Here is a 16,521-nt window from a genome sequence, read left to right as displayed (position 1 = left end):
CCATTGCAGAGATCTGCAAGGCTGCCACTTGGAAGTCGGTCCATACCTTTGCTAAGCATTACTGTCTGGACTCTGATGCCAGGGCAGATGCTCAGGTTGGGCAGGCTTCGTTGAAAAATCTGCACAGTAGTGGTGTTGCCTTATTTTTCTCCACCGCCAGGTTGTTTTTGGGATGGGCTTGCCATTCTATTCACTGGATTATGACTATACACAGAGATCCCCTACTACAGAAGGAGTCGTTTCTTACCTGTAACTCAAGTTCTGTAGTAGGGGTATCTCTGTTATAGTCATAAGCGCCCGCCCTCCTCCCCGGTGGAGAAAAGGATAAAATGATGAATGCTACATGTCTAGCTGTATACACCTCCAAAAAGAACTGAAAGTGGAGGGAGTTGCTGTGCATTCTGGGATACCAGGAGAGTTCTGGAAACTTTCCTTAAAGGCACGGTATCACTTTTTAAGCCACATAATGGCAGCCTATGGGGGCTTGTCTGTCCTGTCCTTCCTCTCTATCATTCCAAGGATTTGGTGAAGGGGGGAAGTGTTTTCCATGGTGAAACCTGGCAGACAGGTTTAAAAGTGATATTGGTGGAATATCCTTTGCATTTCTAGTTGAAGTACTGGACAGTGTAGCCTTGCATGTATAGGCTGCATTATCTGTCTTTAATTCTCTCTTAAGTGTCTATGCACTACTGCAAAGAAAACAGTTTAAGAGATTATTTTTGATTGCTCCGGGGTCCCCGCACATGAGCGGGACTATTCACTAGATTATGACTATAACCGAGATACCCCTACTTCAGAACTGGAGTTACAGGTAAGAAACTACTCCTTCTCTGGATTCCGATGTGGTGGAGTCTGTTGCTCAAGATGTGATGGGCGACGGTGTTGAAGGTGGCTGACAGATCCAGGAGGATGAGGGCTGCCATTTCACTGCAGTCCAGGAGGGCCCTGATGTCATCGGTGGTACGATCAGGGCTGTCTCGGTGCTGTGGTTGGCTCGGAATCTGGATTGAGAGGGGTCAGGAGGTTGTTGTGTTTCATGTGTTTTGTGAGTTGTTGGTTGATTTCCTTCTGTAGCCGCATTTGGTTCCGCTTGATTTTCTGGTGGTCCACCGAAATTAAAAGGATTTTTGGACAGTGTGTTTTGCCTTTTGTCCAGCTCATTGTGGACTAGACCATTTAAAAGTGGGCTATTTAATAGATTATCTGTAGCCGGGCTTCTCTAGGCTACTCTTGTCTCTTTTTCTGACCATTGATTATTTTGCCTTTGCGAAGGCTTTAAAAAATATGTTCAAACTACCTAACATGGAGTTTTCTGCTGAAGCCCTGTGTGACATCCATCTGGGTAATTCTGATGTCAGCTGGCCACAGAAACTTCTTGGATAGAAAGGACACAAACATCCTTATTTTGGGGTGTGGGGGTCAGAAGAAGTTTGAAGGAAGAAATCAAGGAGAAGCTTATGTGATCTCTAAAGAGCATGTAGATGTTCACAGGTCTCTATAAGAGGACAACCTGATCTGTTTCCTTCAGACTCAACGCTTTTACCTGTCGACCATGTCAAACGCAGAGAATAGGTCCTGGAAAAGGTGTGGAAAGCTCCCTTTTATGAGAAAACATCGTGTTTCGGACACTTTTCCTGGGTTCCCTCTCCCTCCTGAATGTTCATCCATTCTTTACATGTAATATTCTTTGCCCAAGAATGGAGTCTGTCCAGTACAGTTCATCTCAACAACAAAACCAATGAATCAAGAAGAGAAATTTGCATGTAAGATTGTAGGTCACTTTGGTCATCTTTTTTTAAAAATTGGAGTGATCACCAAGAGGTACAAATTCTTCCGTAGGGAACCACAGATAGCATTAACAACCATAGTGAGGTACTGCACACAAAGGTCATGTTTGACTTTACATACATATATTCATCTTATCTGTGATCATAGCACTGGGCCACTTGATTTTCTTCATTGACTGTGCCACTGATGATTCTGCTGCTCCGTTGAAGGTGCTCTGGTACAGTCAAAAAGCCAGGTCTTGAGGTCTTTCCTGAATTGAGGCAGTGACGGTGATTGCAGAAGGTGGAGGGGCAGGGTGTTCTAGGTCTTTGCTGTGAGGTAGGAGAATGATCTTCCTCCGGCTGTGGTCTTCTAGATGCGTGCGACGGTAGCCAGGGCCAGTTGGGTAGAGCAGAGGTCTCTGATGGGTGCGTGGATTGCGCGGCGGTGGTTGAGGTACACAGGTCCCGTTTTGTGTACCGCTTTTAGGGTATGTGTGAGGAGCTTGAAGGTGATTCTTTTGTGGACTGGAAACCAGTGGAAGTCTCTCAGGAGGCTAGAGATGCGGCTGCGGCGGGGAATGTTGAAGATGAGTCTAGCGGAGGCGTTCTTAATGTGATGCAGTTTCTTGAGGAGTTTCTAGGTGATGTTGGCACAGAGTGCGTTGCGTGCGTCTGCTGCTGATAAGTGCTTGGGCGACTGTCTTTCTAGACTCGGTGGGGATCCACTTGAAGGTCTTTCTGAGCAGGCGTAACATGTGGTAGCAGGATAATGGGACAGCTTTAGTGAGCAAGGAGTCCAGGATGATGCCAATGTTTTGTGGGTCGTCGGTGTCTCATTGACGTACGAGACGATGTTGAGTCCGTGCTACCTGATGATGTCTACGAGCGGGGCCAGGTGGATGTTAAAGAGAGTGGGGCTTAGGGAGGAGCCCAGGATCACTCCACAGCTGATCTTCGTGGATTCCGGTGGTAGTCTGACTCTCTGTGTTCGGCCGGTTGGGAGGGAGCATATCCTTTCCTGGGCTTTGTCGTGGATGCCGACATCGTGGAGTCTTGTGTATAGGGCGCAGTGAGAGGCGATATTGAATGCGGCCGTGAGGTCCAGGAGGATGAGGGCTGCAGTTTTGCCTCTGTCAAGGGGGGTGCGGACGTCGTCTGTGGCGACGAAGAGGGCTGTCTCGGTGCTGTGGTTGCTTTGTAAGCCGTATTGGGAGAGGTCCAGGATGTGGTTTGCTTCAATGAACTCTGAGAGTTGAACCTTGATGGCCTTCTCGATGACCCTTCCTGGGAAGGGGAGAAGAGAGATGGGTCTAAAGTTCTTGAGGCCCATCGAGTTGGCCGATGGTTGATCTCTGCATGTTTCCAGTCTTCCAGGAAGGTGGCGGAGTTGATGGAGCAGTTCATGGTGCGGCAGAGTGTGGGGGCAATGGTGGTTCTGTTGAAGATGTGGTGCTGGCAGGGGTCTGCGGGTGCACTGAGGTGGATGCTCTTCATGACCTTGAGGGTGTCGTCAGCAGTGAGGGCAGTTCAGCTGAGTAGGGTCTGTTAGGGTCGGGTGTCATTGGGTGTGGTTGCTGTGGTACAGTGGGAGGGTCTTGGGTATAGAGGCTGTTGAAGCTGTTGTATATCTCCTTAGTCTTTTGCTGGAAGTAGGTGCGAGGTTGTTGTAGAGGTCTTGGGAGGGTGGGATGTCTGCTGTCTCTGTGCTGTGTCTGGTGACTTCTTTGACCACTGGAAAAAGTTCTTTACTATTGAGTGAGTTGGCGTTGATTCTTTCTTGTTGGGCCGCTTTCTTTGTTGTTCTGATGAGGTGGTGGTGTGCGCTGACAGCGGTCTTGAAGGCTGAATGGTCTTCCAGGGTCTTGCTGCCCCTCCATCTTTTCTCGAATCATCTACACGTGCATCTGGATTCGTGGAGGGTGGGAGAGAACTAGCTTGCTTTCTTGGAGTGTTGCTTGCTTGGAGTCTGCGTGATTAGTAACTGGACCACTGATGTTCACTTGTCACTGAGCCACTGATGCTCAGTACTCACTGGACCTTTTTTGTTCATTACTGACAGCTTGGCCACTGATGTTTATTAGTGGCAGAACATCTGCAGTTCATTATTCACAGCTGGACCTTTTATATTCATTACTGACATCTAGACCACTAACGCCTATTACTGACTGGGCCACTGTTTCACATTTCAAACAGGGTCACTGATGTTCTTTACTGGCAGGTGAACCACTGTTATTTGCAACTGACAGCTGGGTGGCTGGTGTTTGTTACTGACAGTTTGACCTTCAACAAACAAGTCAGGCTTCTTTTTTTTTGTTTAACTCAGAGTGCCAATTTGGCGATTTTGTATGTCTAATAGTGTGCTTTGGTTAGTAAGTGAACTAAAAAATGGATGAATAGATGGTGAGTGAGTGCAAGGATGATTGAATTAATGATTGTCTAAGTGCATAATGGAATAATAGCAGAATGGATGATTTAATAGATATATAGATTATTATATGAGTGCATATAGGGGTTGGATGAGTGATTGCATGCATGTACGAGGCCAAGGTGTTTGAGTCAGCTGTGTTCCTGTCGGTGGCCTTTATGTCTGCCACTGCCCGCTCACTCACTCATCCATCCATACACTCATTCATACATTGATCTGCACCTGTGCCAAGTTACTCACCCATCCATTGATTTCCCCAGTTACTCACACATTCATACATCCATGCACTCACTCATTCATCCATTTTCATATTTACCCATCCACACATTCACTTTGGACAAGCTGTTTAAGAATTAAAAAAAAATATTGGCTTTGCCAGTGCTTGTGTAATTAAGAAAATACGTAAAGGCATGCTTATGTGTACTGGAAGTGTGGCACATATAGGTACACCGTACTGGTGCACAAAACTAGATTAATAGATACAGAAGCCATATCTGATCCTGCCTCTAGATTGCAGGAATACCTTTAGATTAGTAATCCCTGCTAAATCTTCTGACACCGAGTGTTCTGGTGCATTGAATGTTTTCTGTGTGTAGATAATTCTCTTTACCAGATTCCACGACGGTCTGCTGGAAGGGAGAGCGCGGACCTGGTGGCTGAGCTGGAAACATCTTTACCTCCTGGAGGGGTTTAGTGTTACCTAAGTTCTGTAGTAGGGGATCTCTGTGTATAGTCATAATCCTGTGAATAGTCCCGCCCATGTGTGTGGACCCTGGAGCAATCGAAATAGTCTCTTAAGTTGTTCTCTTCTGCAGTCCTGCATAGACACTTAAGAGAAAGACAAATAATGCAGCCTGAAGTTAACAATGCTACACTGGCCAGTACTTCATCCTGAAGTGAAAAGGATAGCCAGAAATATAAAAATTTAACATTTTGGCAAGTTTCACACATAGAGAAACTCCCCTACACAAAGATCCTTTGTCATGATCAAGGGGAAGGGTTGGACAGACAAGCCCCGTAGGCTGCCATTATGTGTCTGCCATTATGTGTCTGTAAATGGGTACCGTGCCGTTAAGGAACCCTCCAGAGACCCTCTGTATCCCATGATGCACAGCCAAAGGCAAGTTACTGTCCGTTTTTTTCCGGCTCCTGCAAGCAGGACCCTGGAGCATTGAGCTCTACCTTTATTGGTATTTCTTCAAATATTTGAGCTTTTTTTGTAAGTTTCAGAGTTTCATTTGACGTCTGGGGCCTTTCTCTTCCCTTTGCTGTCTTTTTTGGGCAGTTAGGCCACTGTCTTCTTGTCAAAATGCCAGCTTTATTTGACAAGTGCCCTCAATGTGACAGGAAGATGGCCAAGTCGGATTCTCACAGGGTTTGCATACTCTATCTTCCATCTTCTCATGTTCCTGACTCCTGTGTCATCTGCAAGTCATTCTCCAGGAGGGCCCTGCGTGACAGGAAGAAGATCCATCTTCAAGGCCAGGAGCAGAGGAGACAACAGGTTGCAGGTGGGACCTCTGGGCATGGAGAGAGTTTTTCCTCTACCACAACCCATGCATCGGCCTCTGGGGGCTCCCCAGTCAGAAGAAGGCTCAGAAGCGCCACCGGTCCCGGTCGACGTCGATGGCTACGATGTCGACGTCGAAACCAGGTATGACGACAATATGCTCCCTGTCGACCCAGGGCTCCGGGTCTAAACGACGTGGAAGATCTACGTCGAAGGTGAGGACATCGAGACCTCGGACGAGGTCGAAGACAACACAGTCGACGTCGACACATCATCGTCGTTGGTCTGGGTCCCGAAGGCATCGGTGCTCGCCGTCGAGGCGACACTGCCGTACGGCGTCGACGCGCAAGTCGCCGTTGACGAGGAGATCGCCGCTGTCAAGGAGAAATTCGATGTCGAGAAGGGATTCAACATCTAGAAAGTCGGCGTCGAGAAGGAAGTCGACGTCAAAACGCCATCGGAGCTTGTCTTCAAGAAGCTTGTCACCCTCTGTGGTCAACATCTCCACATTTGACGGCTCTAGGTCAAGGCGGCACCAACGTTTGCCGTCACGGGACACTACCTCCAGAGCTCTCTCTTCAAAGCCTGCCCGAAGGAGGAGAGTGATTCATACATCAGACTCTGATTACTCATGGACCTATTCACCATCTAGTTCGCCAGTACCAGACCAGCCAGTGGCTCCTTGTATATCGCCTCTAAGACCTAGAACGCCTACGCCTCCTGCTTCTCCTCCTCCTCCTCCACCTCCACCTCCTCCTTCTCATCCATGCTTGCCTCCGCCTCCACCCCCTCCGCAGCCTCAGCCTGTGCTGCTGGTCCCGGACGTGCCCAGAAGGCCAAGAATTCGGTGCCGACCGAGACATCGCTCTCGCAGCCGTCGCAGATACTCTACCATGTCTCACCGTCGTCACGTTCCAGGTACACCAGGGACGTGGTGGAAGGTACTCACCGACCTAGTCAGACTCTCCGCCTACGAGGGTGTCACCTATCGATGATGTTGCCACGTCCAGGAGGTGCTGTTGAGGGGTGCAGTGAAGCTGGGTATCTCGCTGTCTATGCCTAACCCTTCCACGTCTGTGATTTTTGAGACGCTACAACGGAAGCAACTCTCTCGTCCGCTGCTTCCTTTAGTGCTTGGTTTGGAGGAACCAGCTATGGAACTGTTTCTGGCGCCTATAGTTTCGGCTCCATTGAGACTTCAAAAGAAGTACAGACCTCAGGACTCGGACCCGGCATTCCTGCGGGTGGATCCTCCTCCGGATTCGGTCATCGTGGTGGCGGCGAAGAAGCAACACTCGACGGCCCCATCGCCTACTGTGCCACCAGACAAAGAAAGCAACAGACTTGATTCTGCAGGGAGAAAGGTCTGCAGCACTGCAGCCACTTCAATGAAGGCAGCAAGCTAGACTGCTCTTTTGGGCCGAAATGACCGCTCCTTGTAGGAGTCTCTCAAACAGTTTGTTGAACTCCTCCCTAGGGACAAGCGTGAAGTCTTTCAGGAGTTTCTCAATGAGGGGATGATGGTTTCAAATCAGATCATCAGTGCGGCTGCGGACACCTCCCTGTGGCAGCCCATGAGTATTGTCATGGTGTGACTCTGCGGCGTCACTCATGGTTGTGGCTTACCTCCCTTAAACCGAAGGCCCAACAAAGGATTGAAACCTGCCCTTTTTGGGTTCCACTCTCTTTGATGCCCATGCAGATGAGGAAATGGCTCGCATGAAGGTGGACGTTGAAGCACTCAAGGCTGTTGGCTTGGAGAAGCCTAAAGAATAGCGCAAGACTTTCCGCTCTTCTTCACAGCATTTCCAACACGGGCAGGGTCATCAGACTGGACAGCAGCAACAACAGCCGTTTCAGCGGCAGCCATTTCAGAGGTGTCAAAGGGGCAAAGCCAACCAACAGTCCACATCAGGGAATAAGGGCCCAGCTGGGGCTAAGCCCTGAAGGATTACTTACTCCTCATCTGTTACCCACTCCAGCGGGGGAAAATATTCAGAACTACCTGGCAGAGTGGAGAAAAATAACTCAGGACAAGTGGGTGCTGAATATTGTTTGCAATGGATACAGGCTGCGTTTCGTCAGCCCTCTCCAGCTATCCCACCAGTTTGTTCACAATACCTGTTGCGAGAACTTCAAGTGGAGGCCGATACCCTGTTAAGCAAAAGGGCGATGGAACTGGTTCCTCCTCCTCAAAGAGGAATAGGACTGTACTCGAGGTTCTTTCTTGTGCGCAAAAAAGACAAAAATGAGTTCAGGCCCATTCTGGATTCGCGGCAAACGAACAAATGGATCCGCAGAGAAAAGTTCCGCATACTGTCCCTGCACCAAATTTATCCTCCGTTGCATCAAGGGGACTGGATATGCGCCATAGATCTGCAAGACGCGTACTTCCATGTACCCATTGCAAGGAAACATTGGAAATTCCTGCGGTTCCTTGTCGGCACGAATCATTACCAGTATACAGTACTGCCATTTGGACTGAAGTCTGCGCCCAGGACTGTTTCAAAGTGCATGGCGGTAGTTGCGGCGCACCTGAGGAAGAACAAGGTGTTGGTCTATCCATACTTGGACGACTGATTGATCAAAGCATCCACGTTCCAGGAAGCGCAGTCCAGTTGGATCTCCACATCAACATGTCAAAGTCTGTACCGACACCTGTTCAGTGTCTGCAGTACCCGGGAGCCTCCATTGATCCACTCAAGGCAAGCGTATATCCTTTGGAGGAGCGATGCTTATCGATCCTTCGGAAGGCTCAGGCTCTGATGTCCGTTTCTTCGGCAACAGTGAGGAAGGTGTCCTCTCTCCTGGGTCGATGGCCTCGTGTATCTTTCTCACTTCCCACGCACGCCTACATTTGAGGCCGCTGCAGGAATGTCTGGAGGAACAGTGGGACCAGAAACGAGGGAGCTGGGAAGGCAGGATCCAATTGTCGCAACATGCTGCACAGTCCCTGAAGTGGTGGTGTTCACCTTACAATCTCCTCAAAGGGATTCCGTTCCACTAGGAGATGCTGACTCAGACCATTGTGACTGATGCGTCTCTCCAGAACTTGGGAGCACATTCAGACTATCTCCAGATACAAGGCACATGGTCCCAGATGGAGTCCACATATCACATCAATTTTCTGGAACTCAGAGCTGTTCATCTAGCGCTGAAGCCCTTCCACCCGTCCTTTCGGACCAGTTCCCTGCTTGTACAGACGGACAACACAACAACAATGTATTACCTCAACAAGCAGGGGGGCTCGAGATCTCGCTCACTGTATCAGGAAGCGCACGAATTTGGTACTGGCTATTGGCCAGGGCACTGACAATAACAGTGAGCCATCTGCCAGGTGTGCAGAATGCTCAGGCAGACGTGCTCAGCAGGCTCATTCAAGAAAATCACGAATGGGTCTTAAACGACGAGGTGTTAAGAGACATCTTCGCAAGATGGGGCACTCCAGACATCGACCTGTTTGCCACCGCAGAAAACAGTAAATGCAGAGACTTCGCCTCCAGGTTTTACCAACCAGGGACGCTGGGGAATGCACTGTGGATCAACTGGTCGAACAGCTTTCTCTACGCTTTTCCACCCATTCCCCTGATCCCGGCAGTGTTGATCAAGCTGTCCCAGTCCAGGGCCAGAATGATTCTCATTGCTCCGGAATTGCCTCAGCAGCGGTGGTTCACCGACCTCCTAAATCGCTCTCTCCTGCAGCATCTTCAGCTTCCATGTCGGCCGGACCTTCTCACGAAGTTCGGAGGGCAGATGGTGCACCCCAATCTCTCGTCACTCAGTTTGGCAGCATGGTTCCTGAGCTGGTGCAGTATGGATATTTAAATCTTTCTCAGAACTGTATGGATATCTTAAAGGAAGCTAAGAGGCCGTCTAGAAGGACTTCCTACGCATACAAATGGAAGAGGTTTTGCATTTGGTGCGCTTCTAAAGATGCAGACCCTACATCCTTCAGGGAGGATGTCATTCTACCGTATTTATTGCATTTGGCTCAATTTGGCCTTACTTTTCATTCTATTAAGGTTCACTTAGCAGCTTTAACTGCGTATAGGAAATGCCCTTCACAAACTTCCTTTTTCCAAATCCCAGTCATCAAAGATTTTCAGGAAGGTTTGAAGAAGGTGTTTCCTCCCATCAGGCGTCCTTCGCCTCCGTGGGAGCTGAATGTGGGAGCTGAATGTGGTGCTGTCTAGACTAATGAAGGATCCTTTTGAACCTATTCATAAGGCTTCTCTCCAGCATCTATCCTGGAAGGCAGCTTTCCTTGTAGCCATAACGTCGGCATGCAGGGTGATGAGATCCAGGCTCTCTGTTGCCAAGAGCCCTATACTGTGTTTCATGCTTCTAAAGTGTCGCAGGGATTCCGTTGTCATACAGAACTGTGTACAGAGACTTGGAACCTCAGTGAATTAGGGTGTGCCAAAACTCACCTTAGTACTCAAAATCCCCTACAAGACTAGCAACAGTGTCTCACTGGTTCTTACAAACTCCCAATGTTTAGACAAACCAGAACATGGACTTAGAACACCTCAGATAACGTGGAACACATGAACACTCTTTCGTTATACAATCATCTCAATCCAGAACAAGGAGTAAATGAGGACGCATGCACATTTGAAATGTTTATTTTCTAATGCAGTGTTCTCAAGCGCAGTATCTTAGCTAATACAAGCAAACATATTATAAGAAACAAAGTAATCAGCATAGTTACTAGTCCATAGAATACAAAGGGTGAAAGCATGTTAAAATGCTGAAGGTAAAAAGGCTAAAAGACACCTAATTCTCACCCTCCCTTGCTAGTATATTTATATTATATCTAGGGCTCCCGGTTTTATGGTATTTATTTTTTTGCCATTTCCGTCTGTATTTATCCATATTTATATTTTGGGCATTTTTTCTGTATTTATCCATATTTATTTTTGACACAAGCAAAAGACTACGCTAAAGCTAGTATTTTTCCACGTTTATTTAAATTGACAATGCACACATGCACTCAGTTGTTATTGGTCAACAATATACATTCATCTGAAAACTTTGCCATTTGCAAAATGTCCCAAATACGCTTAAAAGTGCTATCACAAGCCATGTGTCTCAGAGCCTTGCAGTTTCTGTCATCGGCAGAGTGCCACATCCTCTCCCCCACTGAAAACCATACTGCCCCACTGAGAAAAACTCAGACTGCCTTCAGCTGCAACCCAATTGTGCCCCACCAGCACTAAAGCTGTCCCTGGCCATCACTATGAGGATTGATGTTTTGTGTGTGCAGAAGAAAACAAGCATTTGCAATGCAATCGGTCTCGCATTTACGCTAGTTTAAGCTATTGGCATTGTAAATGACAGTGCCTTTTATTTATCTGTTTTAAAAACCAAAACATCAATAAAAGGCATTGTCATTTGCAATGCCAATAGCTCAAACTCAAGTAAATGCGAGACCTTTTGCATTGCAAATGCTTGTTTTTTTAAGTGAGTGCTTGAAGTAGGAAGACAGAAAAACAGACACAACAAAGAACAAGGTGAAGACCTGGGGTTGAAAGTGGGGATGGATGGAATGGGAGGCGGTGCCATTGAGTTGGGGCGAGTGCAGGGTGGGGGCCACGCTCTGGATAATTGTAGGGGGGGAGTGTTTTTAGTGTTGAGCAAGGGGGGCCATGGTTTGAATGGAAGGCTGAATGATGTAGGGTGTGACTAGAAACACCTAAATGGTGCTGTTAGAAGTGCTGTCTCCATAACGCAGGATGTCCAACGTGAGTTTAAGAGCCCCGCAGTGCGCCAGACGCCTGCTTCTATGTGTCAGAAGTGAATATGTATTCACCCACATCGCTCATGTTTCGTGTTCCCTCCCAGCTCACAGCCCGGTCTGCTGCCTGCATTCCCACACCCCCCTCCCCTCTCAAGATGCCCAGCAGCGCACAGCCAGCAGCAGTGCAGCTCAGTGTTCCAGATCACACTGAACAGAGACATATCAAATATAACACCCAGTCTTTGCCCCTGCATACAACCACCATCAGTCACATTACACACACCAGTGACTGCTGATCTCACGGACATTACATTACAGAACAGGGTAGCTGATGTACCCGCACGAGTGGGAAAGGCATCAGCTGTAGAGGGACCACGAGACAGGAAGAACAGTTATAGCTTGCTGTCTAGAAAGAGGGGCACTTTTTACACCCAGGTGTCAAGTACTGGCCCTGCATCCCCAGAGGCAGCTGCTGCCTCCCAGACCTGCTAATTCCATCAAGGAGCGGAGTCCCACCCTGTGTTCCAATGCTCCCTTGCTGTAATTGGTTTTTTTTTTCAGAAAAAATCTTTATTGATTAGAATGACGTCCAGATGTAAGTAGGATAAATGAAACCATGAGCTATATCAAAACATATATTAATATAATTTGTAATGCTCTACTATAATGAATATTTTCTAGTGGGTACAAATATATAATAGTGCATTGCAATAGTCTTTGCAACCATGCAAACAAGTGAGCCAAGAAGGCAGCAATTGACTACAGTTCAATTATCCAATGTAATTTTTCACATTAAAACTATGAACCTTTATGGACATACAGAGTCTGCAGGATCATGCGTAGTTTGTGCAATTAAGCCACTTCTAGGGTACCGTGTTTAGGCCCTGTTGGTGTTACTAAAATGAGGGTATAAGAATATTTTGCTTTTGTTGGCATCAATACCAGTTTAAAGAATTGCTTGAATTGCACTTTCCCCAAGCTGGAGGTAACAGCAAGCTCAGTTAGGGAATATACAGATGAAACATGCCAAAAGTGGATACAAATGCCGTTAAAAAGACTCCTTTCTAATTTTTGTGCCCATGTTTATATCAGACTCGAAACTGGGAAACCCTGCAACCAAAATGTTAATTGAACTCGGTAATTTTTGCACAATCTCTAAATGACCTCCGGGGGTTATTTGAGTGTGACTTGCCCAGGGCCAAGTGGTAATTGGAGAAGCAGAGAAAGTATTGAATTTCTGCTTCTATACATTTCACTTAAGCAGTAGGCCAGGATTTCTCATGGCAGGCCATCAAAGAAAACATGTTGTTTAATTCGGCTCAGTTGTAAACATGGCTAATATTGCATCATTCAGTAGAATCACTTCCCAGCAATCAGTTCTGGATTCTCATACAATCTGTCGTTTATCGCTGCCGTGCATGAGTAGCACATGAGAGAGTGAGTGGGATGTTACAGTCCGATCCGACCTGCTCGCTGGGATGCCTTTTCCCTGCATAAGCTCTTGGGCAAGGCGTTCCAATCTCCAAGCACTACGAAAATGTAGAAATCCTACACTAACAAAAAACATTGCCATGGCCCTTCTGCATCCTCGACGAGCTCATCACACAAACGTTTGCAAGGCGTGTGACGCCCCCTTGCTGTAATCATGCTCACAACATGGTGCAAGAGCCGCACTCACACGACAATGGTGTGAATACAGGCTCCAATCTGACTCTTTCACGGGCTCTAAAAGGGGTGAGAAATAACAACCAAGCCGCATTACAAGTAAATGGTCTTTCAAAGACGTGTGAAGCACTCAGGTGCGGCTGGCAGCTGCGTGTCTGGGAAGCTGTCACCTGTTAACTCTCTAAGGAGGGGGAGACACCAGATGGCAGCACAGCAAAATGTAGTAGTATTTTCCCGCAAAGTAGTAGTATTTTCCCGTTTTTATATATAAATACAGATAAAGGAAAACTTGTTTTCCGTCTGTATTTATATGTAAAAATCCATAAAAACGGAAAACCGGGAGCCCTAATTATATCTAAGAAGGTCTCTGGGTTTTAGCAGGGCGGCCCCATACCGCAGATTCTAGTGGTAAGGGATCACATCATCTTCCACCAGCTCTCTGCATGCGAAGCACCATCAAGTGTGTGTGTATGCTCTGTGCAGTGCAATATAAAACCTGCCTAAAGCCAGAATTTGGCCGCAGCTGCATGTATGTTATGTCTAGAACGTGAGAAGATCAAACCTCACAACAACCACTGTGTTGAACTAACCTTGAAGGCCTCAGCAGTCACTGTACAGACATAGCTTACCAAGCAAGGCTGATACTAATAGCAAAACATATTATTCTCATGTGAAGCAAAATACTCTACTGGGCTAAAAGCACTAATAACAATATGTGTCGTGTGCAGAAGCAGCAGAAAGGTAAAATGGCGTTTAAACTCCTAATAAGCTCATGCTAACTTAACACAGTGCGAAGGCAAAGCATAACAATATGACAAAAGTGGTCATGAGAACTCACCCTAAGTTCCTACCTAAGGTGGTGTCAGATTTCCATGTGAACCAAACGATCACTTTGCCCATGTTTTTTCAGCATCCTTCCTCTCCAGCGGAGAGGTCCCTTCATTCTCTTGATGTGAGAAGGTTGTTGAAGTTTTACCTAGATAAAACTAAGGAGATTCGTAGAGCGGATCAATTATCAGTCAGGACATGGCTTGCTACCTCTAAACCGTCCATCTCCAGGTGGATTGTGTCCTGTATACAACTGTGTTACCAGAAAGCTAACAAGACTCTTCAAGGCTCACTCAACCAGAGGAAAAGCTGCTACAGCGGCTTTGCTGCGTAATGTTCCCATTGCAGACATCGGTAGGGCAGCCACTTGGGAATGTCGTCCATACCTTTACTAAGCATTACTGCCTGGACTCTGATGCCAGGGCAGATGCTCAGGTTAGGCAGGCGTCGCTGAGAAATTTGTTTGTACAGTAGCTTTTCTTTTTTGTTTCTTCCACTGCTGGGTTTGTTTTGTTTGGGATGGGCTTGCCATTCTATTCACATGATTATGACTACACAGAGATCCCCTACTACAGAAGGAGTAGTTTCTTACCTGTAACTCCAGTTCTGTAGTAGGGGTATCTCTGTTATAGTCCTAACCAACCCGCCCTCCTCCCCGGTGGATGAAACAATAATATCCTGAATGCTACAGGCCTGGCTTTATACACCTTCATGAAGAACTGAAAGTTACTTGCCTTCGGCTGTGCATCATTGGATACCGAGGGTCTCTGGAGGGTTCCTTAAAGGCACGGTACCCATTTACAGACACATAATGGCAGCCTATGGGGCTTGTCTGTCCAACCCTACCTCTCGATCATGACAAAGGAATTTTGTGAAAGGGAGTTTCTCTATGTGTGAAACTTACCAAAATTTTACATTTTGATATTTCTGGCTATCCTTTTCATTTCAGGATGAAGTACTGGCCAGTGTAGTTTTATTAACTTCAGGCTACATTATTTGTCTTTAATTTTCTCCTAAGTGTCTATGCAGGACTGCAGAAGAGGACAACTTAATAGACTATTTCGATTGCTCTGGGGTCCACGCACATGGACGGACTATTCACATGATTATGACTATAACAGAGATACCCCTACTACAGAACTGGAGTTACAGGTAAGAAACTACTCCTACTTGAACCTTGTATGTAACGTGTAACTTCAAATAAACTCGTTCTATATTGTACCTGAATATGGGAAGAAGAATTATTTCTACTAATGCATTGCAGAATCACCTCAAAAGTAACTCTGCCCATCCTTGTTAATGAAAATATCCGCATTGGAAGCAAAATGATGAATGAAAGTGCTCACATTTGCAGCTTAAATGTTAACATGTACATTGTTTGTTAAAAGAAAATTTGTCTTTGTGTGTTTTATACTTTTAGGGAATCCAGTTTAAAATACTTTTTTTCTGTTTTTTAACAGGCCGGGGTTCAGAAAGGCCATGTTCACGTTTATCATCACAGCCACATACTTTTTCTCTTAGCTCTCTAGCAAATCCCCAAGAACTATCTTCCACCACTTCCAGGGTACCAAAGCGACAATCAAAGGTATTGGTCTGTTATTTATGAAGTGTTTCTACTACCGCACAATTTATCATACTCCCATGCTGTAGAAGAGGGGTTGACATGGCCAAGATATTTGCGTGTCCCTGTGATGGACATAGATCATGAGACACAGACAGACATAGACACACGCTTAAATATAAATACTTAGGGCCCGATTCACAAAAGTAATCTGAGACAAAATCCTAACTTTACAACTTTCCGTATTCACAAAAGGCATTTAGGAGTAGTAAAGTTAGGATTCTTAAATGTACTACTACTAAACTGAGGCAAAATCCTAACTTTCCGACTTTCGGTATTTACAAAAGACATTTAGGAGTAGTAAAGTTAGGATTCCTAAATTTACTACTACTAAACTGGGACAAAATTCTTTCTTTACAACTTTTCAGTATTCACAAAAGGCATTTAATAGTAGTAAAGTTGTTCCCTCCGGGTAGGTCGCTTCCCCATCACTGCAGCGCCACATGTGCCTGTGACCTCCTCCTGCCAGCCGCCTATTCTGCTGCCATGCTCCTCGGCTGTCCTGCGCGGACTTCCCGCCTTGCTCCGCTCCAGGTCCCCTCCTGTGAGACCCTCTCTGTGTGTCTGCTGCCCCTCTTCATTTTTGTGCCCTCGTGTGCCAGTGCCTGCTGCCCATTTACCTTTTTGTACCCCCGTGTGCCTGTCGCCCCGTTTTCCTTTACTCTTGACCTTTCGCTCCGCTACTCCCCCGTTTCCCGCCGATGACTCCCGTGCTGCCCCGCCCCCCCGTGCCCATTGGCTGTCCTGCCCTCCCGCCTCCCAGCTGACCCTATTTAACGGCGGCTGCTGCGCGATAGAGACAGCGACCCTTGACCCTCCGGGAAGGTCGCTTTCCCACCGCTGCAGCGCCACCTGTGCCTGTGACCTCCTCCTGCCAGCCGCCTGTTCTGCTGCCTCGCTCCTCGGCTGTCCTGCGCCGACTTCCCGCCATGCTCCCCTCCGGGTCCCCTCCTGGGAGACCCT

At 47.1% G+C, this 16,521-nt stretch overlaps 1 protein-coding gene across 3 annotated transcripts in view; it reads left to right on the top strand.

Annotated features, from left to right (window-relative positions):
* Positions 1 to 16,521, top strand: part of ARHGEF6 (Rac/Cdc42 guanine nucleotide exchange factor 6) — a 1,071,863-nt gene that overhangs the window by 392,699 nt on the left and 662,643 nt on the right. For all 3 annotated transcript variants that reach the window (XM_078688613.1, XM_078688614.1, XM_078688615.1), the window contains one exon: positions 15,398 to 15,522. In XM_078688613.1, the coding sequence (XP_078544739.1) occupies positions 15,398 to 15,522 (125 nt within the window). The remainder of the gene's footprint in view (positions 1 to 15,397; positions 15,523 to 16,521) is intronic.

The sequence above is a fragment of the Lissotriton helveticus genome, chromosome 4_1 (assembly GCF_964261635.1).
Source record: "Lissotriton helveticus chromosome 4_1, aLisHel1.1, whole genome shotgun sequence".
Classification (NCBI taxonomy): domain Eukaryota; kingdom Metazoa; phylum Chordata; class Amphibia; order Caudata; family Salamandridae; genus Lissotriton; species Lissotriton helveticus.
Note: the sequence above shows the minus strand (reverse complement) of the source record. Positions and strands in the feature narration are given on the sequence as shown.